The sequence below is a fragment of the Sitodiplosis mosellana genome, unplaced genomic scaffold (genome assembly GCF_009176505.1).
Source record: "Sitodiplosis mosellana isolate CC-2019 unplaced genomic scaffold, AAFC_SMos_1.0 Smas_scaffold_30, whole genome shotgun sequence".
Taxonomy (NCBI): domain Eukaryota; kingdom Metazoa; phylum Arthropoda; class Insecta; order Diptera; family Cecidomyiidae; genus Sitodiplosis; species Sitodiplosis mosellana.
The window spans coordinates 316,514-341,835 of NW_022595272.1; the positions used below are offsets into that span (position 1 = coordinate 316,514).

A 25,322-nucleotide genomic window follows, 5' to 3' on the forward strand; every position below is an offset into this window, starting at 1 on the left:
CAAAATGAAACAAAATACGGTAATACACCCGAACTATAAGATAAATATAATAATAATGTATGTTGTGCATGTATGTCAAGCTGGGATAATTTCGATGGAATGAGCAATGTTGTGGGCCCATCTCATACACACACGCACATACTTTTCTATATCTCTTTCTCTCTTTTTATCCGGTCTGATAGTTATTTCGATTATTGTTGGCATTGCTTTGCTCCGTTTCCGAGAAACACAATGCTTTTGCTGTGCAGCGCTTCTTTTTTCCCTTTTTCCCTTTTTCTCTCCCTCTCTGTCCCTCTCTCTCCCTCTCTCTCCCTCCCTCTCCCTCCCTCTCTCTCTCTCACTCTCTCTCTTTCTTTCTTTCTCGGTTAATGTAGATTTTTCGTTGAGAATTGCCTCCGACTGCGCGAGTGTATTATTGTTGAAACAGTTAAATCTTTGACAGGGCGTGACACCATTTACATTTATGGCTTTCGTTTTACCATGCAACACTTGATTTTGATGCAGAACACATCTACACGCACATACACCCAAATCGAGATTGAGAGAGCGAGCGAGCGAGAGAGAATGAACGAGAATGAGATTCGGGCACGACTTCAAGAGCTTTGACAAGTGAATGAATAAAAATAAAGCAACGGTAACGTGGCATAACAACCGTAATAAGGATAAACTTTTACGAGAAACAGAGTGACGGGAGAATACACTCAACTGAAAATAGGAGAAGAACGGAAAGTTTTTTTGCACGGCATTCCAATGCTACGAATTGTTTTGTTGATTTTTCTTTACGAAGTCACAAGAAATTTCGGCAAGCGCGCGTGCACTCCCCAGCACTTGATACGTAGGCGATTTCTTTTTTGGTCTGCATGAAGTAAACCTTTGAACAGAAGTCATTTGCCTATTGTTGGTACAGCAATGTCAAAGCTGTTATTATTATCTGTGTTTTTTTTTTTTGGTTTCACCTTCTGATCAACGAACTGAAAAAGCTTGCCAACATTAATGACATCCAGCACCGCAGTTGACTTTTATGAATTTGAATGTTGTGTAATATTACACACAGATCTTGTTGAAAAACACTTGAAATTTTCAGCAAACACTTTGAAAGTTAGCTTAACTCAAAATTTTCATTTGAAAATTGTCAAAGAAAATGTATCAAAACAACGCATTGTGAGAAAAAACACACTTGGAATTGTATGAAATAAACAGTATGATTCGAAAGTCATTTGAATTGACTTCATCAACTGTGCACGCTGCCTCAATCATATTTTCTGAACAGTATGATGTCATGACCGCTTTGTTTCCGAATATTGAATGCAAGTTTATTAAAATGCAGCAACAGATGTCATTTTGTGCCATCTTTTGAAATGCTGTTGCATAGCAATGAAACGCCATGGTGTATATTCATCTGAGCTGCATGTGTTGCTGCTGACATTAATTCTCTATTCAAGCGTGCGTTTTCGTTTTTTTTTTGTTGCTTTTATTCATCGAAATGTATTTATATATACGAAAAACACTCGTCTATTGTATCCAGAAAAACAATGTTCGTTTGCGGTATAGAAAAGTGCACTGTTGCCGGGGCCAGTGAGTTTGCGTTCGCAAATTGTCAACGCTCATAAGCAAATACGCATTCCATTTATATTTACAATGTCATTCATCCAAAATGTTAGGCCCGAACGAAGTACCATCACGATTTTACTTCTGATTAGAATTGTAAATGTGTGAAAATTCATGCGGCCTACTTCTTGAATGAAGCGTATTCGCAATACGGTAGCACAGCGTCCATTTTCAAAGCAGACCATCCGTATAAAATAAATGGTATGAATTTACTCTTCTCATTATTCGCCCGAAAGTGATTATTCGTGCTATTGTATTTTTGGTTTAGCATTGTTCGAATTGTTGGCAAAACAATCAGCTCAGAGTATATACTCTAATATATACGCATACACTCATGTGTGTAAGTGTTTCTGTGTGTTTGTGTTAGATGTACATATTTATGACTGTATGTGCGTTGACATTTGTGTGTGTGCTTGGATTTTCCATGAGATTGACACCATAATGAACGTTTGGCTTTCGTTCGATCATCACCACAGCTCACAAGCATGACGTGAATTCAGTAGTATCATCAAAGTGCTTGAAATGTAGAAGAACAATATGCATCAAAACTAAATTTATCCGTTATTGACTGGTAAATTGTGTATAAACAGAGCGACGGACACACATATAGAAAGGGAAAGGAAGAGAGGAAGAGAGGAGGGGAGGGGGTAAGAGTGTGTTGCTGCCATGCACAACAAAATAGTTTAATGGCATCACAAAAAACGTTGATTGCACTTCAAGCCTCATTTCTGTTATTGTCATTCGGTTATTTTGTCACATCCTCGGCTTTCTCATCCTCGGCTGTCCGTTTCAGAAATGGAGCTCATTGCCTGCAATGCAGCATCAATCGCAACATCACTTGCACTATGCCCTCGACACACAGAAACATTTCTCGACGACAAAAATTGCAGAATTTTTCCAAACCGGACTTAGAAAAGGCAACAGAGCACAGAAAATAACCATGGTCTGTTACTGTTATTGCTGCTGCTGTTGCACTAAAAGGCGCATTTCATTGTTATACCAACATTGACGTAGATAAACAGCACACAAACAAGTGACAATACAGTGTGTACATTGTACATTTACAGTTGAGAATGAATTTGACGTTCGGCTTCAAAATGTCTCTCGATGTTTAAGCTCGAAAGCCTCGCTCGGCTTGTGCTAAACAAATATACACAGTGAAAGAACAAGAGAGAGAGAGAGAGAGAGAGAGAGAGAGACGGTTGCGGCGCATGGTTATCGATGGATGTGGTGAGACCGGAATGCCTACTTCATAACTCATTTCCAACAGCACAAAGAAGACGAAACGCGGAAACCAAACAAAATAACAATGGAAGCGTGCAGAAGTGGAAACACAAGGATGATGTGATATAAATTTTGATGTAATATCGCCTAAAAAGATTGCACTCATTCGCAGTAACCGCATCCAAACACGTTCATTTATAAATTATATCGCTAGTTCAGTGTGCGCTACAGCCTTGTATCCTTGGCTTCGTCCTTCCATCCGTTGAATCTTGGCAACGACAACAGTGCGATTCACATTTCACCTCACTGTTTGTTCGTTCACTTGGGCCGCTTCAGCGCGCATAGAAATAGCAAGATTTCTATCTTTTGTCTATGTTTGTGGGTTTGCTTGTGCATTTTAACTTTATATACTTTTTTGTTTGCTTTCTTTTTATTGCTGGATCACGTCGCTTTGAACGTCGGCCCAGAGTCGTTATTTGCAAAATTATCTTTTTATTCTCGCTTGACTTTTTCAAATTTATGACATCGTTTGGAAATTATATTTATTCTTTATTTGGAAAAGTGGTAAAAGGAATGTACGCCCAGTTCATTCGTCATGCGCGCACCCGCACAACCGCCTCTCCGCTGATAAAAACAGCCAAAATTATTTCGGTGAATGCTTTCTGGTCTTTTTTCTGTTTCTCTTTCGTTTTATAATTTTAATTTTTTTTCCCCGTTTCATTCGGATGAGATTCACCATGGAAAGACCGTAACAATGACTTGTACATCCCCATGCCGTCACACAAATCAGATATTTGCCGCTCGCATAACAAGATTCGTATCGCCTTGATTTTTTATAGAGTTTTCGTGTAATTTCTGACAAACGAATGTCATCGTTTTGCCAGTAGCTACATCTAACCTGATTTTTCCATTATATTCCGAAGAATGGGAAAAATGTCCTTTTCTAATATCTTCCTTGTGTTTGTTTGCGAATACAAACGAAACGAAGTCGTATAATTTTTTGTCCTCTTTCAGACAATCTTGGTGCCGTGCGCTTAGAAAGAAATCATTTGAAATCACGTCGTTTTGAAAGAAGTGCGTGTGCGAACGACCGCACATTCAGCGCTTACACGTAATTATGAGAATTGTTGGGAATGGTATTAGCCAAACCGAAAATAAAAAGTAAGCGATAACAATGAATTATATACACTTGTGAGCCTACGATATCATGCGCGATGCACGAGGCAAACGCAGACTGTCGCTGGAATTTATATATTCTGTAATAATTTAACTAGAATGATATAATTTAGTGCTACAGAATCGAATACAATGGAGCACATCATGTATCACACACACACACACACACACACACACACACACACTGGCAGAAGAACGTTTTACCGTCGCTTTGTTGCGATATTTGTTTCGAAAATATACACTGCGAGAGAGAGAGAGGGTGCGGCGTGTATGTGTCTGAGCGAAGAAAGAACGCTCTCAAAACAACACCCAGCTCAAAAGTAATCTGGCCGAGCATGAAGAGCTTTAGATCAAACCAAATGTGACACAAAAGGTTGCCGAATGAACGAAGAGCAAAATGTATGTGTGCCCACCGAAGGACAACATATCATAAAGAACAATTAATAAGACTATAGAAATTATTGGACAATAGCAGATGTGAACATAGGGTGCACATTTACTCTACTCTCGATATTCAACTGGGCTGTCATCGTATGTAATCTTAGCAGAAACGGAACATAAACCATTTATGGATTTATATTGACGCTTTTTTTCTGTCCGATAATTTCGACCGACAGCCGCATACATTATGGTCGTTAAGTTTAGCATTCCGGTTATCTATTCGATTAAATGAAATATTATTTGAGTAGCGTTAGTTGATGGTTTGGCAACGATTATCGAAAACTTCAGGCTCAACAACACGCATGAATTAAGCGAATGAGGCAAAGGAGGGCATTTTGAATTTATCATTTGACGTAGTTTTTACTCAAGGGTTTCCGGCTAGTCTTATCGTTTAATGTGAAAATCAAATTTATTTTCATTCAAAATGGCTAAAGTGCAATAATAATTTCGAAAAGTTTTACCATCGGCATTGTTGGCATTGGTAAACTTTGAGTTCGTCACTTGTTATCTCGTTGACCATTAAATTAACTAATGAATATGAATTGGATTGTTTTCTAGCATTTTGAATTAACTTCATTACATCTCATGGTCGGGCGTTGTCTAAAATGTCGACAGAGAGTTATTTGATGGCGAAAAGTTCATTCAAGGCTCTGAGCTTATCGCTGTTGAAACAGGTAAAGAAATTAAATTGATGAATTCCAAAGTGTCACATTGAATAGCGATAGAGATAGAGCGCGGGCGTGGATTTGACATGCACATAACTTTTATGACATTTTGAACATTGAAATTCGTCCGCTATACAAATATAAAACATTTCAATCTGCATTCCGAGCAGTATAAATCGATTTAAATGGTAATTTCTTAGTTGGTACGCGCTAAGCAGTAGCGAACGAGCGAGCAAGTAAGCGAGATATTCATTCATCACCAAATGCAACTACTGTCGAAAATGAAATGAAGTAGTGCGCGTTATTTCATTGTTCTACTGTGATGAGATTTTATTATTTTCGCAGAGTTTTCGTTTATTCACTTTCGAGAATTAAGTTTGAAATCGGATGTCTTTGTATGGTATTAGCGCTGTGTACGAACTCAAACTACATACAACTACACTAAGCTATTACGAATTCCCAGATTTTCATGCATAATATTTCATTTATTTCGTTTGGAAGTCGAGAGAGAAGCCATCTCAACCTCACACTCCTTAGCTGAACGGAAAATTATAAGCGAATATCGCATGTGTCAGCTACAACATAGATTATCCTTATATACATGCTTTTGTGTTTTGCTCGCTACTAAACGATGTGTACAATAAAGTTTGCCATTTCAGCATATGCTCAGTTTTTTTTTTCTTTTTTTGTATCGTTTCAAAATCTCTTTTGTTGTGTTGCTATTAAAAAACGAAACTCAAAAAAACAACGCGACCCATGCAAATTCATATATGCGCAAATGCTGCATGTTGTGCATGTGAGCACATTTATAATTTATATTTTTTTCTCTCTCTCCTGTATCGCATTTTTCGTTTGATTTCCCTTTTCGTTTGCACCAAAGAAATGATGTTAGGTGAAGCATCGTTGGCGTATGGGTGCATAAATCCGTTTATCTCGCTTACATCAACTTTTATCGTGATCGTCGTCTTGAGAACGGCAAAAGGGATGAAACGTGCACGCGAAATTTAAATTGCACGTTTTGGATATTTAATGACAAACAATAATATGCAAAACGTGAAAAAATTTCCATAACAAAAGCGTTCAACTACTTTTTGAACGAGTCAAGAAAGTCATTTCTATTCATTTTATGCTCTGCTGTCATTTTCTATTTCGATGAGTTTGGCGTTTCGCTGCTTTTTTTTTTTGGTTGATTTTATCGTGTTTCGGTGGGCTCACCAAAACGAATAGGTGCTCTGCTCAACGGCACATGCAATGACTGGGTACGATTTTATTGAATGGATTTTGCATTTCGTATACATGAATGCAATTTGCAAGCATTTTGACAGTAGAACTTGTTGCGGTTCTTAAAATCGCTCCATTTTGCTTTTACGGAATGCATTTTGCGAATGTCGACTTATACAAAATGACACATCTCGAGAATGTCGATGCACACAATTTGGGATTTTTGTCGTAAAGCAGATTTGAATTTATCAAATTGAGACTTATGTCGAACGATGAGGATAAAGATAATAAATATGGGATTTTGAAATGCTCTCAACTGAACATTGGAATCTCTGGAGAAATTTTTTTGACTATTCACCGTCGGTTTAATTAAGCTTCCATTTTAGAATGCGATGCAGCGCGCGCAGACGGTAATTGCTTTGAAAGAATGCACTCATGCACAGCAAATTTTTCATCGAGAACATCATCTCAGATCATTTAAAACCAAGCCAAGCGACAAACTATATACGCGCAATCGATGCAACGAAGGAAACATAATCTAATCAACGCAAATCACGTGCAACGCATCCACCTGAAATATGCGTACTGCCGATGCCGATGCTGTTGCTGGCATTTCACCTATTTATCTACGTAAATTTGATTTGTCAAAGGACTCGTATTTCATTCGGTTGGTTTTTGTTGTGTGCTTGCATCGTGTCTCGTTCACCGGTCGTTATCATCATCATTAGTTCATGTGTCGTGCGTGTGTGTATGTTAGCGAGCAGGCAAAGGAATGCAGTCGTTTAAATTGATGTATTCATATGGAAATTTCGTGTTGATGTGCATTAAAGTTATGATGAGCTTCGTTTCAGCTGCAAATGGGAATTCAAATCCCGTCGTTTTCGCTTTATCTGCATCTGTCACTGGCAAACCAAACAGATTAAAAGGAAGCGTCAGCAAAATCGGAAAGAAAATTCTAGCATCGACACCGACAAATGAAATGAATTAAGCAAAGCGAACGTTTTTCATCAACTTATACTGTACAGAACACATGACTATCTGTGCATACAAAATTGCCGTTTTATGTAACCAATTTTTGTCATTTAACTTTCGGAATGGGTTTCATTTCAGCGTTTGCGTGACTTTTCTGCCAACACGCTACGTGCAAATCACACACATACATTCACTCGTCATTGCGGTAAAAAGGTGCACAAATTCAATTTCTCTTCATCGCATATTTGGTCTCTTTCATCTTCGTATAGACTTTCAAGATTCGTCTTTTACTTTAGATGTACATAGTTTCGTTTATAGCTTGCATTTGATACGGGCACATCCATACGTAAACATATATCAAGAAAAGCGATCAAATGCTCTATGCTTGCCTCGGCTTCAATAGATGAGCGAAATTCCCACAACTTTGCGCACAGGGTTGATGTACACACTCATCGCTCATCACACATTTTTGTTATGACGCGTATTATTACACGCGCGTGTTTTAAATAACATGAAGAGTCATCTTGCTCTCGTTATGTGCATAACCTCGGTTCGTTTGCTTATTTTTTTTACGGCACACTTGAGAAGATTTTCAGAATTTTAGCTTTTACACGAGCACGAATTAATCTTTGTGTGCATTTGATGCTTGTGTGTGTGTGTGGGTATGTGTGTGTACTTTGGCAAGTGTATGTGAATGCACTTGCCAGAAAATGTCTGCGCGAATGCATTTTATGTATGCTCCAGTGAATCCATCTTCTACTTGAATAAAGGTGAGTAAATGGCATATATGCTTACGAAAGACGAAAGAGTGAGCAAGCGAGAAACATGAAAAAAAAAACTGGATGAACGAAGATTGTCACCTTCTTTTTTGCCCTGGCTTTTATTTAACGATCGTAATAAAACGTGTCAGCAATGCGCATTGCATTTCGCTGAATATTTCGCTCGATGTTTACTTGGTTGAATCTTTTTGCCTCACGCAACAGAAACCTTCCATATTCTAACCTTTTTGTTCCGTTAAATACATACTTTTTTTTATTTGGCGCACGTGACAATTCAAATTAACAAATCGTATGTACATCAATTTTTCATCAAATAAATAATGATGCATTGCAAGCAGAGAGACGTTTGCTATTCATTTCCATTCAATGTATTAACTGGCAGAAATACGGATACGATGGCCGTTAATACAGGTGGGCGGAGTAAGACAGTATAATTCATACTCCTACTCCTACTCCCATACAAACGGAAAATGAGTATGTCTCGACATACTCTCATACTCATAGATACTCTTTGAGTATGAGAGTATATACTCAGAGTATATACTCTTTGATTTTGAGTATGTCTCGACCTTCTCATTTTTTACCCAAAGAGTAACTCTACACCCACTCTTTTTCCTACTCTTTTTCATACTCATTTTACTACTCATTTGAGTATGTCTCGACATACTCATTTTCAATTTTTTTCTCCTCAGAAAAAGTTATATATCCTTTATATATTTTTCTGAGGGAGGGAAAACGAGTGGGTAAGTGTAGAGTTACTCTTTCGCAAAAAAATGAGTAAGTCGAGACATAGTCAAATGAGTATGAAAAAGAGTAGGAAAAAGAGTAGGTGTAGAGTTACTCTTTGGGTAAAAAATGAGTATGTCGAGACATACTCAAAATCAAAGAGTATATACTCTCATACTCAAAGAGTATCTATGAGTATGAGAGTATGTCGAGACATACTCATTTTCGAAATGAGCGAGTATGAGAGTATATACTCGCGAATTCGCCCACCTGTAGCAATAAATATATACCAACGCAAATAGCAACGTCATTCCAAACTTTTCGGCAAGAAAGATGAATGAAGGTGGAGGTTTTAGCGTTGGCTGCAGGCACTTTTCCGCAGGTTGAAACGAAACAATCTCGATATATGTATAATATATATATATATATCTATATATATATTATTTGTTGTATCATCGAATTATCGCAAGTCCGAAGACTTGTGAACAATGGAAAAATTCGCTTTTTCTACCTAATCCATAGCAACACCGTCAATAATCTGCTATTGAGCACCACTTGACTACTTACATATAATTTTAATCTTCATCAACAACTTTGTTTACCAGCGCTTTTCCAGCCAGAGTTCTATCGGTTCTCGTTTATTTCTTCCCTAACAATCCGCTTCCGTTCATGCATATCTTTCGTACTAAAATACACTTTGCACTCGAACAAAATTATCGATCTGCATGCGCGTGTGTGTGTTTGCGTGGGGTTGGTTGGAACGTCGTAATCTATTAGGCGAACAATTTATTTCTTATTTATATGCAGTTGTAGAAGGTTCTCGGTTGAAACAACAAACACTGTACTTGTTTTTGGAATTTTACCCCACATGCGGCTATTATTATTATAGTTCACATTGAATCGACAGCTCCAACGAGCGACTCTCTCTATCTCGTTCGTTCGTTGCCATGGTTGATATGAGCTTGCAAATGATGCAAAATATCTATATTTTTCATCACTAGAACTCAGTAAGCTGACGCTTCAATGTGTTAAATGCTTGAATTTTCTGAATTTTCGAACATGCGCTTATAACGTTTTCTATGTTTCTTAAAAGTTTCAAAGTAAGGATTAAAATTGCACTTAACGTGCACTAGCAAACATGATTGATTTTTCAATACATAAAATTGTTAGACAAAATCAATGGGGAGTAGAAAGATACACACATTTAATCGGAATTTTCTTTGATGGAAATTTAATATTGAAACAATATCTAAATCCGGTAATAAGTCTTGAAATGCAACAATTTAGCGAAATTTCGTTGTGATTTTGGGTTGCAGCAGTAGGATCAAATTCGGATGTGGTTCTAATTGAACTAAATCCTCTTATTGCTGAAGCGTATGCAATATGCATTCTGTAACAAAATGAAAGCACTCGGATAATAGTTTGGGGCAATTTACCTCAAAAGTTGCGAACGATATTGGAGTTGTTCAAACTTATTTGGATGTTAACAGTAGTACTTTGGCTTGTCGAAATGCGTCTGATATCATTCTTATTATGTCCTTCAAAACTTATGTTCAACAATCGTTCGGTTGACGTTTTGAGAAATTACTTGAAGATGCTTGAGACTGCTTCTAATTTTTTTCTTCTTCATGCTCGAAATTTAAGCCATTTAATTTTTCCACTCATTAGCGATACGATGCATGCAGTGAAGGTAGCAAGTGTCACTAGAATTAGTGTTGAAACTTCGTCAATTTTAACGGCTTTTATTATCTCATTAAACTTATTATCTCTTTATATCCAATTACTGCTAATTATGCGCTTAAATGCATCATGCAAAAACTCGAGCATTTTCTGTGTGTGCGCGCGTTTCGTAAAAACGATCATTTTCATGACTTTGGCGTGAATGCAGACGACGTCTATAATCAAATGATGTTTGCCAATGTGCTTGAAAAGCCCTCTTAACGACGATCCAATCAAACAGCCATATTAGATGCATGTACATTGAATACGGTGTAAACACATTAAGGCACATTAATTGACTGGCTTTTTTTAACGAAAGCTGCATTACTTTGGGGCAAAATTTCTATAATGTACAAAAAAGTGGCAATCTTATTGGCATTGTTTTTGAAATACCGTTCCATTTTCAAACGAAGCTTTTCCATTCATTTTTTTGTATTTGATTGTTGTTTCGATTCCATATGTTGACAAAAAACGGGACCTGTACAAAGGATAGAATTCAGTGACAAAAATCTTCTGGGCAGATGTAAAAGTCGTCGTCGTCAACTAAATAAACATTAAGTCACATATGGTAACCACTTTAGCATACGATGCCATAATAAAATTCAATTCGAAACACCGACAAGAAGAGCATTTCTAGGGAAACCGACTCACTTTCACAAGATGTAACATGTTTTGCCGAAGAGAAGCCACAAACGCATACATATATACACTGTTGTGCGACTGTTGCTGTTTGCATGTGGTTCGTACGTAATTTTCGTATAGCCGCCGGACGAATGAGACAAACAGCAACAAGGGAAACCTACAGTGATGTCGGTATTCACAAATAATAAGAAGCGAACGTAATCAAAACGACAGAGAAAATTAAAAACCAACGTTCTGGCAACATGTAAAGGAAAAAATGTCAACTGCTGACAAAACTTATACCTAGCAAACACACTTTCGCTTTATATTCATCTTTCTCTTCTTTTCTCTATATCCTTGATGCGCGTGAGCGAATTATGGAGCAAAAAAATCGACGGCGGAGAGCGGAACACACACAAAAAACGTGGAAAAAAGAAGATGATAAAATGGAAATGTGAATACATCGAAATGAGATCAACAATATTGTTCTACATTGTTTGGCATACTTCGCATGACTTCTCTGCCTGGCTTTTCTCCCAGACGTAAACACTAACAAACGCCTCGCTTGCTTCGGCAAAGGATAATTGTATGGATATATGTACGATGCGTTGGCTTACCAAATGCTATATGTTATTGAATGTATCATTTGCTGTTTGCTACATGAAAATGTGGTTTTTTGGGTTAAAATGTGTGCGCCATTTAAGAGATTCTTCTCGCATTTCAAGTTTCATTCAGGCTCAACTTGTAGTTGTCACTAGGTTTCTCAATTTAGTACGCTTTATGCGGCAAAATATTGCGAACATTCGCAAAACAGCACCTATGAAAGGAAACAGAAAGTGCATGGCACTCGGCTCTAGAGTCGGCACACACGCGATTAAAGGCATATGAAGGCTTTTCACTTAGTTTTTTTTCTCGTTCACTTCTTTAAATAGAAAATTGCTATGCCAACGGCACAAAAAGAATCCGTTTTTCCGTTAGTTAGTTCGCGAACGTTAAAGAGAGCGCGAGCGCGTAAGCGAAACAAGCTAAATAGGTGACACACAAATATGAGGTTAATATTTTATGTTAGGGTTTCACACAGTTTCTATCCTTGGGCGGTGATTTATTATTATGAAACTTGGTACTCGTTCTTGTGGAGTTCATTCGATGTTTATTTTCATTCGCTTCGAATTATTATCCGAACAATTCTGAACCATCGTTTTCTAAGTGTTTTATTTGCTCAGCACAAAAGTGTGCCTGAAATTTTCAAAGAAGAAAAAAACATATCCATAATAATCTTTGGACACATTTTTCACGAAATCTAAAAAATGCGTTGCCTTGATACACTCATATCAACAATACATTCGATGTAGAAGTTTTTTTTATTCCAATTCCGTTTGTTATTTCATATTTGAAGTGTGATTTTTATATTTGCCATACAAAGATCATGGAATGAGAAGAATTGCTTATCCAAAAACAAAAACAGTAGAAAAAAAAACGAAAAAATAAAACATACTGTACACAAAATGAGCATTGAAATTCGAAGCCATTCCAAACATTGTATTGCGTAAAACACTCTTGGAAACCGGATAGGTCATTGGTAAGTGATATTGTTGATATTGCATTGTCTTAATGCATCGTAGTGTGTGTATATATGAACGGAAGTTCACAACAAAAATCCATCCAAAACAAATAAGAAATGTCGGATGGGCATCACAATCATAAACACAGAAACCGGATATTTTCATTTGAGATGAAATTATGTGATGTAATGAAGCAAAAACCATTGCGCTCCACATTATTTGTTTGCTCGTAGCCAGAAGTAAGGTATATACAAATCTCCTTCAAATGCCTCTCTTTCCGTACCTCTACCGCTATTTTCGCAAAATTATTTTTCATATCAAATCCCCGATACACACACACTTGCAATACGGTCGGCACATATATAGCTAGACACAGACAACAACTGTGTTGTGAAATGAGTATGGTGAGTGATTCTTGTGGCTGGTGGAGAATCATTTTTAGATTTATATGAAATCTTCGTGTTTAGTGTCTCATGATTATAACTGATGTACGAAAAGCGCTATTGTGCTAGCGTAAGAGTGCGGAAAGATCTCTTGAGAACGTGCTAATTGACCACATCTCGTTCTGGTAGATAAATAATTAGAGTTCAGAAAATAGAGATGAGCTTTCGCAATCCTCGCCAAATCTATTTGCAAAATTTGTGCCAAACAACACACAAAGACACAAAGACACAAACATATGAACAGTCAGATACTTCTATCGTTTCTTTTCAATTTCCCATGGCCACAATATGCGACCAGTCAGCCATATGAATTGGAGCTCCCCGAAGGTTCATTGAAAATAATTACACTTGAAAGATGTGTGCGAACACAAAATGAAATTTCTCCACTCTCTTCACCCTTTTTTGGCTGGCCGAATCGGACCGATGGTGCAAACTGTGAACGAATTTGTACACAATTATTAGAAATAGCTTTTTAAATGCTTCGCCTATATACAGGAAGTAGCAAGAGTAATTTGATTTACGAATTTTATTCGTTTTCCTTAGACATTGTCTCAATCGTTTGTCATGGTGTTTCTTTATTGATTGGCCTTTATTTCGGATCGAGAGAAAAACTAAAGTTTAACCTAACAACTGGATCGACATGTGTAATATACTTCTGGCGAAATAGGGCCAAATGTCACTCAAGATCGAAACAAAGGCCAAGACTAATGAAGACATTACTTTTGATACACACTGGTTGGGCAAGAGATAGAAAAATACCAAGAGCAGAATCAACGTTTGATGGAGATTCACGAGAAATCGAACCTTTTGAAAAATTTGCTCAAGCTGAGGACGGCATTTTATTTTTTATTTCTTCAAAAAAGTTCGACACGTGAATTGGACCAAATCAGGGGGTTGAAACCTTTTTTTTGAAAACTTCTTTCAACGAAAAAATAATGCGTATACATAGAAGCGAATGGACAACGGTCATCGTTCTAAGTTTTATTCACATGATGTTGCTATGACATTAAATTATGTCATTTTCGACTCTATTTTTGCCATTTGCCAGCCAATATCAGTGACTTTTAGTCGGGTATTCAGTTGGATACAATATTTTCTTATCCGGAAGTTCGCACGCTATCAACATTCAATAGAAATGTTCTTGACATCGTTCGCGTTCGCCTCTTGCGAACTCTTCTTCTATTTTTTTCTTTATCCTTTTCTCAGTATCTGCTGTCTAATTTCATATCAACTTCTCTTCCTCTTGTTTTGGTTGTTCGATTCTCCTCAGTTGAACTTTTCAATGTTATTTTTTCGCCATTGTTGTTTTTGTTACTTTTTATGCACCAGATCGAATAGTTCGGAACAATGGAATGAAAGAAAACAACAAGGAAATTAGAGTCTCCTCTTTGCACACAGAAAAAAGCACGTATCGAAAGAGGGAAAGTTTTTCAATTTTTTTTTCTTTATTCTCGCTGATATTTTTATAGTTTTGAGGCGAAGTTTTGGTCGGTGATATGTCAACTCGTCGATGTATTGCCGTTGTTCGGAATGAACAATAGACAGCGAACAACACAAAACTATATTTATGGAGTTTTTCTATGTAGAGGATGCACACATAAAAAACGTGTATGAAGCCGAGAAAGCGAGCGACAGAGACGAAGAATATTTCCGACAAGTGGACACCACGCAGTGTACGATGTGCTAAAGTAAAATGGAATTCATGAGAAAAAGCGAAAAAGACCAGCGAAATGAAATGAGCAAAAGAACCGACGAAGCAATCTGTAAACGAAACAAGACGCAATGCGGATCCGTCGAACTACACATACTACATGGGTGAAGCGAACAAAAAAACAAAATGAGCAAGCTGAAGGGTAAAAAATCGAATCAGAAATGTGAAAGAGGAAAAAAGGCAGTGAAGATATAAGAAATGAGCGTCATGAATACTTGAGCTTGGACGCTGTAGCAACAGTATACATTTTTTTCTCTTTTGCTTCTTAGTAGAGTATGTGTCGACTTGACTTGGAATATATAGAACCCAAGAGGATGTAATCGACAATAAAGCACCACAAGCTCACTTCGAGCAATGGGCTCACTTTGGACCAACATGCGTATGCGACGACCAGCTTCTCCCCTTGCTCTTGTCGCTACATTCGATTTCATTCTTTGTTCTTTTTTAATAGTAAATTTTTTTCTGCAGGCTCGTTTCATTTCCTGTTGACCTATTTCGGCGATGCCGTTCCATGTTCTATGTCATTAATTTTTCATCCCTTTTCCTGTCTTTTTCCATTATTATTATTGTAAAAAAAATCGTCATCATAAGTTGCTATTGTGGTTTTTGTTACATTTCCATTTTCTGCAGACCATTTTTTCTTGCTCTTTCACTCGGTTCCCGGGTTTCTTGCAATAGTTGAATCGAGTGCAATGTTTAAGGTGTAGACTGTAGACTTTTTCAACTGTTCCACATGACTATCTCAGTTTGTTGTCTGAACTTATCCACATTCATAGACGGGAAAAATATATAATAGCACAAAAAAGTAATAATGCGAAATTCGCTGCAGTTTAAATCCATTCGCCACTCCTCTTATTTATTTCGCGCGCCGCACGTTTATAATGCAATTAAAACTAATTCAAAGCTCGTAGCTTGGCTCAACATAAAATTTATGGTATATTGTTGATTTTTTATATATTTGAAACGAAAGCACGTGGTGCTTGAATCTCGCTATTTTGTGTGTTTGCTCGAATGTGGTGTTGTCTTTAAATGGGGGAATTGTTCATCGTGTGAGAAAGGGTACAGTCGTAACCGGTGTCACTGTGAACATAGTTGTTTGTGCTTCTTTTCGTTTACTTAATCTTGTTATTGTTTGCTGCTGCTGCTGATCGCTAATGCTTGTGTTCTTTATCTCTTCCGTTTTCGTTATTGTTTCCTTTAGTTTTTAAACCGGACTCGACCACAATGATAAGTTGGGCGAGCGCATGGATAATGTCTGCTTCCATGGGATATATCTTTTATCATAACCGAATTGGACGTTGGGTGTGGGGTTGTTCATGCTATTGTCTGAATTGTTCCGTAGAAGTGGATGGTGTGGCGCGCAAGACCGTTTTTCATTTCTAATTATCCGTTTCTTTGTTTATAAATATTTTTCCACATTGGATTATTTACTCAGTGATTGTTGAATCGAGATACGCACAATTCATTCCAATTAGACGAGTAATTAAGTGAAGATACAGAAACTGAGTGCGTCCATAGTACTGAAACATCCAGTAAAATGGTGGAAATTTTGAGGAAATCAAAATGGGAGTGTAAAGAGGAACTGGTTGGACTTTTGGCTCACACAAATGGAAATTCGTCGAGTTTTATTTCTGCTTTTTCAGTTTACGTCAGATGGATGACAGGCGCATGTAATTATTTTGTATTTGTGTATGTATGTTAGAGACTGAAATAGACGATTCAAATCTCTGTATTCGCATCAAGACAGGGATAGGGGCAGAAATGGCACTGATTTTCCGCATTACTAACGAAAGTAAATTGGTCAATTGTTCATGAATAACGATGGCTTTCAACAACGCTGAATCTAAGAACGTGAAATGAGAGCCATTTCACTGATTTTTCTCTATTCATCGGGTCCAACACGCTTCGCGAAAAATTGGAAAATTTGCATACGAACAATTCGAGCGGATCGACGAATTACATTTGTATTCCTGACACTCTCTCGCGTTGTGATGTTGACAACTGAACGGAAATCGCTTGCATTATGGGCCTACGCTGCATCTAAATTTTATTTTATCAGATGACATAGCTTATTGTGGATGATAAATGCGAGTAAACTTAATAATATTTGGCATTGCACAAAACCAAATCAAAAATGAATTCACTGTGAACATTTCAAATGTGAAATGGACGTATGCAAATGGAAATACAACTTTAAATTGTTTCTGATAGATTTTTTTTCACCAGAAAATCGAATTACTCTTCGTTTGCGAAAAGTAACATTCCTTCATAATTTGGTTCGCATCGGTGAGTTTTAGCAGAAGTTTTCGTTAACCCGTAGCGATAAGCCATTCGACTTACACAAATCGAAAAGCCAAAATCCAAAACCAAATCGAAATTCAGCAAGCATTTTGGTATGGCTTCACATTGACGTCATCAACATTCCGATTGACTGTTCGATGGCTAGATAAAGTTATGTTGTTGACAACAAAACTAAACGAAACGAGTCAAACTCAATAGCGGAACAGGAACGAATAACAAAAACAAAACTTTTTCCATTGAATGACCGAATGCATTTTAATTTAAATGTATTTTTCTTGGCTGTAACAAGCTCTCAGCGGAGAGTCGCGATGCTCTAGAGAGTGAGTTAGAGTTTTCTCTATCTCTCTCTCTCTCTCTCTCTCTCTCTCTCTCTCTCTCTCTCAAGAATTGACGAGTTTTCCATCTACCCTTCGTTTTTCCTCCGTGTAAGTTAATGTATTTAGTGAATTGTGGCGTTCACTTTTTCTATCAATTCAAAACATTATCAATAAAATTTAGTTGAACAACTCCAGAAAATCTGATGAAAAAAATGAATTCTCGAATATTGTTTACAAACAACGCACTCTACTGTGTGCTACTCTTTCTCCCACCCTTTCCGTAGTACACATTTCTTTTTTCTATGTGCGGAAACTTTTTCCAACTCCCTCTGTTGAGAGGGTGGAATTCTTTTGAATTCGTTGCTCTGACCATTCGATGTGCATAAAAGTTTCGTATGCATGCGAAAACGAGATGAAAATAAATTAGTTGATGAGAAATGGACAGGAAAAAAAGCTATACAAATGTCCATGTTTAGCCATTGAAAGAAATGGTGCTTAATGTAATAAAAACCGAGAAAGTTTGTTTATTTTCGCAATTTTTGCTCCCCTTCGCAATCCACTCGGCAAATAAACTGGATTGTTGTTACACTGCTTCTGCCACCGCCCCTTATCCCATTCAATTATAAACGTATCTACACTCACAAACACAGAAATAAATGGTTCGCATTTTTTCCTTGGTTTAATTTGATTTTTTCTTTTCTGCTCGTTGGAAAATTAAGCTCACGGCATAGTTTTCTTTGTCCGTAATTTAATCTTTGGCGCAGTTTTGGGAAGCATCTAACGAAACTTCGGTTGAAGCAGTAATCGTAATAATTTCAACGGAAAGGGTCAAAATTCACAGCTTCAGATGTTCGGTGTTTCGGCCGATTCATGCAACTTGAACGCGTGAGAGATGACATAAGCGGGTCGAAGAGCAATACAAAAGTCAACGAAGAAACTCATAGCGGCAGATGAGCTGCCATGTAATTGCCGTTGAACATTAATTTAGGTAATTAACATTAATTAAATGTTATTTGTGTTTTAACAATGGAAAACACCAATTAAACCCTTCTGTTTGTTTTGCTTCAGCGTATTCCATTCGTTTGTGCCACCATTTTCTAGCGCGTTTAAATCGATTCCGATGATATTTTTCAAGTTGACTTCTCTGCTGGTGACATGGGAACAGCGCATGGTGATAATGAACCCGTCGATGCACGAATAAAATGATTTTCTTAATTTAAACAAAAAGAAAATCGATGCAAATTTGCACAGACCCAATCAATGGTGAAAATCAAATGATTCCAGTTTTAGCTTTGTTACGAAAATGGCAAATAACGATAATAATTGTGAAAATTGTGCAAGATATAAAAAACCTCCACTTACCAACTGGGCTCTCGTCATTCCAGAACGAATCGTCCAACGTATAATCGGCTTCTGTAACGAAAAAGGGCAACAAAGCAAACGAAACGAATTAATACAACGTTTCAAGAAAAGTAATCAAATTGCTCTCGTTGTTAATTCTACGTCCCAACTTTTGACACACACACACACACACACAACATCACAATACATCTGCGATCGCTCGCATTTCCACTTCTTAATTGAGCGATGGCAAATAACATGGAAAACGAACCGAAAATTAAAATGGGGAAAAGTTTTTCTCTTTTCACATCCATTAGAAAGTGCATTAATTATAATTTTTGCGTTTTCATTTTTCCCATGCAGTTTCGTTCGCTGTTTCCATCTTTAAATGCGAAATAACGAATGCTCAAGTGCAAGTGCAATTTTGCCAACTTCTTTTTAAGCATAAGTCAAATGACTTACATCCTTTTGCTTGCTTTTTCACTCCCTTCACCTTTCTCTCTCTCTCCCTCTTTCATTCATTTGATACTTTTGGTTTTTCCTACTTCTGTTCATTGAAACAGAATCGACTTTGTAAGAGTGGCATTTTCTTTCAGCTGGCATAAACTTATCAACTTTTATTATTTAATGCATTTTTCGCTCTCCTTCTCGCTTTCCATACACACACACACACACTCTGTCTCTCTCTTTCTAACTGTTTCTCGGTCGCTTTGGCCACTCTGGCCTCAGATCTGACGCATTTTCCAACATTATTATCTCTTTTCCTGCCATTTGACGCTTGATGACTTTATCAATATGGAAAACTAAACTTTTAATGCTCTTTTCAAAAGGAACGCAAGTTTTCCTTTCGCCAAATGAATAATGAAACATTATCTTGTCGATCCGCACGCCGACAGTCATGGAAATTTCAGAAAAGATTCTCTTAATACTTCACAACCGGTATCATTTTTTCATTCTTTCCCCCTCTCACGCACATCCTCTAACAAATTCAGATAACTCTATACTGACTTCGATGCAAATTTTAACCCTCAACTGCATGAATTTTTCCTAGGACTGAGAGTGCTGGCTGGTATTTGGTTGATTTTTGGCCATAGATAACGAAAAAAATATTCATAATCCTAGATTTCCCATGGTTTAGTCAGGAAATGCGATAGAAATAAGTCAGAGAACAATGAAATCCATTGTTTAAAAGTGTCAAAAATATGTCTAATTTGGAAACCGAATAATTTATTTTGTCAAATTTTCGTTTTCGTGCACATTTTTGTTTATAACTCACCAATCGTACGACATAGACAAATGACGCCAAAGACAAAAATAAAGAAAAAACATTGACAAATAAAAATTCCCCTTGAAGCAATGTCATCCGCCGTACGATTCACATTATACAGGTGTTTAAATGATGCCCGCCAAAAGGCGGGCTTATGCAGTTGAGGGTTAATATCGACACATTTTCTACTCTCAATTAAATTGCGAATGATTTATTAATGGCAGCTTGAATGATGCTCGAAGTAAAATGTCAGTTTATTTTTGCTTCAGTCTTTGAAGGTTTTCAAAATAACTTTTGCCGGCCTTTTCAAAGGAATCAAACATGATGGTTTTTACAATTATTTTCTGATATTTCGCATTTTTAATCAGGGGTGGAATTCTAAGTCATTCCACCAAAATCGTTCGGAATTATTTTATTCGTACATAAGCCATATTGGAGTGAAAGAGAGAGATTCCACTATTTTTCAGCATTCCACCGGAATTATTCCGATAACTCAAGGAAGAGTGGAATGTGTGAGAAATAATTCCGGTGGAACGCTGAAAAATAGTGGAATCTCTCTCTTTCACTCCAATATGGTCTTATGTACGAAAAAAATAATTCCGAATGATTTTGGTGGAATGACTTAGAATTCCAGCCCAGTTCAAAATATTCATCAGGCGAAAATAAATTGAAGAATTATGTTCCATCTTTGAAACAACATCTTTTGCTGAGGAAGAATAACCGCATTAATAAGTAAATACGAATGTAAGCTTCATTTTATGCATTCCACCATAGCATGAATGAAATAGCTTTGGGTTATGTCCAGATATGTCAAACACATATGAATAAGAAATATCTTAGGTATACTTCGAGCAACTATTCTCTCAATAACCGAACAGGTTTGGGCATTTCGGAAGCGTCTTTCACACTGAAGTCTTGATAGACTGGACTTGTTGGTTTGACACTCAAAATCTCTTCCGAACTGAAAATTTAATGATATTTGAACTCATTTTTTTGCATCAAAACTTTCGGAATATTCATGCAAACCTGAAACTGTAAGTAAATCCAATTGCATACTATAAATAATTTAATGAAATAAATTTTGTCGTTTGCAATAAAGTACACATTTTATATTGGTGTTGTGCTCCATGGAATTATTAAATATTCATCTCGAGTTCTGTTGTTCGGAGAGATTCAGTTGGTTTTCAAATTAAATTGGGGACCAGCTTGTTTAATTTCGATCAATATTTCAACATTCTGTAACTCATTAAGTATGTTGGTTTTTGTCAAGCCGACGCTTGCACCACAATTTCCATTCGAAATTCAACATTTCCATTACACAACGAAAGTTGGAAGTGCTGACCTCGATTCTTTAAATTATTTCAATAAAAATTCGAATCGATTTGGATATGGTAGACTTATACGTCATGAGCTGAGATCATCCGAAATGAGCCAAAAAAATTCGTGTGTTTGAATCGAATCAACACAAAACGGGAGAATGTCACCGATAAGCAAAAGTCTAAATTTCTAACCGACTAGATTCATATACCCAAACCATTTCCAATGATGGAATATTCCATTCGGCCGACTGAAGGCAAAATGAAAGGCAAAACATATGTTTCGGAATTGACAATTTGCAAGGTGAACGCATAAACCGTATAACCGTAAAAATTGCTGTAGTTTCAGATTCTCATTGAGCTTCCATATGCTCAATATATTGAGAAAGCTGAGTGTGTGTTTACATATATATATCCTTTGGATCGCCTGGAAATACATACACGCACTTTTCATCGGAAAAAATACAGCGTTCGTTTTTCCAACAACTTAGGCGTGAAATCGATGTTTTCTGATACATTGGAATGAATATTTGTACACGTTCGCATACCAACGGTTACAAAATACCAAAACCGCTGCACATTTCTTGAGTACGTTTCCACTTTCCGTTTAAAAAACATCCACTGAGCACCAGTACGCATTACAAATCGGTTGGATAGCGAAAACGACTTCAATACAATGAGCAAAACGCAGAAAAACATGGAAGAAATCTCATCGCAATGGTTTTATGTGTGCTTTCGCAATTTTTGCTCCTGCTCGTGCTATTCTTGTGAGTGTATGTATGTGTGTGTGTGTGCGCAAAACGTGTATGGTACGTGCTTATATTTTAATCTCATTGAGACGACGAAACAGGGACTTAAGAAAACTGAACCTGAAAAGCAATCAGCGTGAAATAACAAACAGAACTGTGTATTGGCGTTTCGCTAGCGCAAAAAGCATTCAAATGAAAAACGAACGAAAACGGGAAAAAGAGAGATCGAGAGAGGGAGACGGAGAAACCGAGTGAGTGAGTGTGCGAGGAAAAGAAAAAAACACCATAACAATAGCGTGATTATTTCTAAAAAGTAGTACACGAACAGCATCGTCGATCGGCAGCAGGAAAGAATTATCGTAATTTGCTTTAAAGCTTTCTTTTTATCGTATTTTTTGTCATGTTCTTTCATTCGGTTTTTCCTTCTATCCTACTTGCTCTTGCTTCGGTTTTTGGTCGTTTCCTTTGTCGCTGGATTTTCTCGTTAATAATGTGCCGCCATGAGAAAATGACGCAAAATAAATCTGTGCCATCAGAAAGAAGAACAGGACTAATCCAATCAATATCGAAAAAAGATGCTTTCGTTGAGCAGTAGCATCGAAAAAAAAACACGAAGAAAATTCTTCGAACCGTGATAATATGTTTCGCTGTGATTATATGTGTGCATGTTCCGAGCTTGAAAATTTTTCGTTTCCGATTTGGGTCCATATTTGAGAGTCATTACAAGAAATTTCATGGGCAAACACACGAACTTAATCATAATTTGATCAAAAAGTCTTTATAACAAGAAATATGCAGCGAATAACATCATTCAGTTGGTATTTCGCCATTTACCAGGTGCTTATTACTGATGAACAAATGAACATATGGCGCTCTTCCGCCACATTTCGTCTAGCACCGCCAATTTTCTTCTTTCTCTTTGAAATGAGATCAAAACTTTGAAACATTGCTACAATGAATTTTATACAGTTTTCTTTTTTATTATGAAAAGTTAAGTGGAACCATTGCTAGTCATAAAATCCGATTGATAACGATAAAGCGGCTGATTGTGTTGACAAAATAACGCAACATTTTGCTTACTTGTTACAAGTACAACCAGAAAGCAAGCGTCCTTCTCGTTTTTTTTTACTTCTCTCATTTTTTCTTTATCAGATCGACTCAATTCAATTGAAACAAACTCCATAGCAAGCGGAGGAATGTTTTCTTTTCGTGTATACAGACCCAAAAATGGCTATCAAGTTTGGTAGATATCATTTTTGGTCACGAAATATTTGCTCACTAAGATAAATCCATAAAATATTTTGTTACTTCGTCGGTCATAAATTGATGCGAGTGAGTGAAGCATGCAATCGTGTTCAAAGAGTGGAGAACAAAATGCTTGAAATAAAGCCACGTTTGAGTAGTTAGATCTGTCGGTTTGAATGGCAAACATAATGTCAAATTATGGTTCGACAGTTTCAACAGCGATAGTCTACACATACCGAATGCAATGTACTGAATAACGGTTTGAATGAGATGTTGTCGTAAACAAGTGACGTACATGGCATCGCTCAAAGTATACTCAAAACCATATCAAGACTAAAGTAAAAATCCGAGGGAAAAGTAGAAGCATGAAAACAATACAATTGAAGCAGTTTTTCGGAGAAAAAGCTCTGTCCAGTCGATTTTTGTCAAAATTCCTAATTACGCAAACGCAGAAGCTTGCAATTTTTACACAGAACAAACGTTTATATTGACGTTCTGGTATTTCGATTTCAAGTGAATTTCCGTCGAATAGCGATTTATGTGTTTCGGTGCATGAATCCTTGAATGGAAGGGAGTATTTATAGCAGTCGTGTCACTATTTCGAAAAATTTACAGTTGCTCAGTCTGTTAACATGGCATGGTGATTTATTTTCATGGTCGAAAGCCTTTTTATTTTCGTCGGCTTAATATTTTCTCGGCTATTGCGACACAAATCAGCTTGCTCGCCTCATTCACCAAGACAACAAGCGAACAAAGCGCCCAAATATACAGATTAAAGGAGAAAATTAGCATACGTATTGTAGAGTCGTTTTCGTCGATCCTGTAAAAAGCATCTACACGCAGCGAGAGATAAAATTTATGATGTATTTTAATCTTGTATTTTCTCTTCTGTATTTGTATACTTTTGTCTTCTTTCATGTTGTGTTTGTTGTTGTTGTTGTTTTTTGTTGATAATTTTGGGTCGCTGGCATGCTCTCATAGTGGCAGTCATCAGTATCTACTTGAGCGCATTGCACGCGTTCAAAGAATTCTTTAAATCGAGAGAGAGAGAGAGATAGAGAAATATCGGGGGCTACGGCATAAATTTCTTCAATTTGATGAGATCGTCGAAATTCGTTGCTTCATTTTATGGTCATGTTGCTCGGATATGACGACTCGCAATTCATAATTTTGCTCGATACTTTTGGATCTCTCTATCTCACATAGGAACTGAAGAGATGAATTTATATACACTGAAATGTGAGAGATAAAAGATGATAATAAAACGCCTAAGCTTTTCATTTTGGTCGTTGCATGAACTATGTGTATAGCTTGACGGCCACTGCCGCGCACTTACAGTGTGATGAAAGTAAACAATTGTCGCTCTCTATATTTAATGGCATGATAAGCGAGAAAACAAGCAACATCCACTCGTTTTCGTTCATTCGTTCGCGCGCGCATCCAATTTATGTGTGTTTCAGCAAATTTTGCATGCGATGTGTAATTTTTTTCAGGACTGATACACTTCTTAGCCCCGATGAACTAAATCTTGTTCGTTCATTGTTTATGTTTACACATTTGTATCGTAGTCGCTGTCGCTGATGCGCTCCGAGCGGTGCAAAATGAGCACACGCACACACTACCACGCACCAACTTACATAAAAACCGTTGAGTGATTACAAAAGTTGGAAGATTGTTTTCGTATGGTAGTGCTATTTTTTTTTATTCTCTTTCATTCGTTGCGGTTGTTTGCGTTGCCTTTCACTTTCTGCCATCAATTTTTAGCGAATTCATCATTTTTTCTCGTTCTCTTCGTTCCACTCATCTAAAGTAAATTGAGCACAATTCAGGGTATTGCTTAAGTGTATATATTTTCACGATACCGCTTTCATCGCTATGATACTGTGAATCGCTATGACGGCTGTTAACCTCGCTACAT

General features: G+C 37.1%; 1 protein-coding gene across 4 annotated transcripts in view; it reads right to left on the bottom strand.

The window, feature by feature from the left end:
- Nucleotides 1–25,322, bottom strand: part of LOC129569160 (disintegrin and metalloproteinase domain-containing protein unc-71) — a 303,850-nt gene that overhangs the window by 117,446 nt on the left and 161,082 nt on the right. For all 4 annotated transcript variants that reach the window (XM_055447710.1, XM_055447708.1, XM_055447709.1 and 1 more), the window contains one exon: nt 18,849–18,899. In XM_055447710.1, the coding sequence (XP_055303685.1) occupies nt 18,849–18,899 (51 nt within the window). The remainder of the gene's footprint in view (nt 1–18,848; nt 18,900–25,322) is intronic.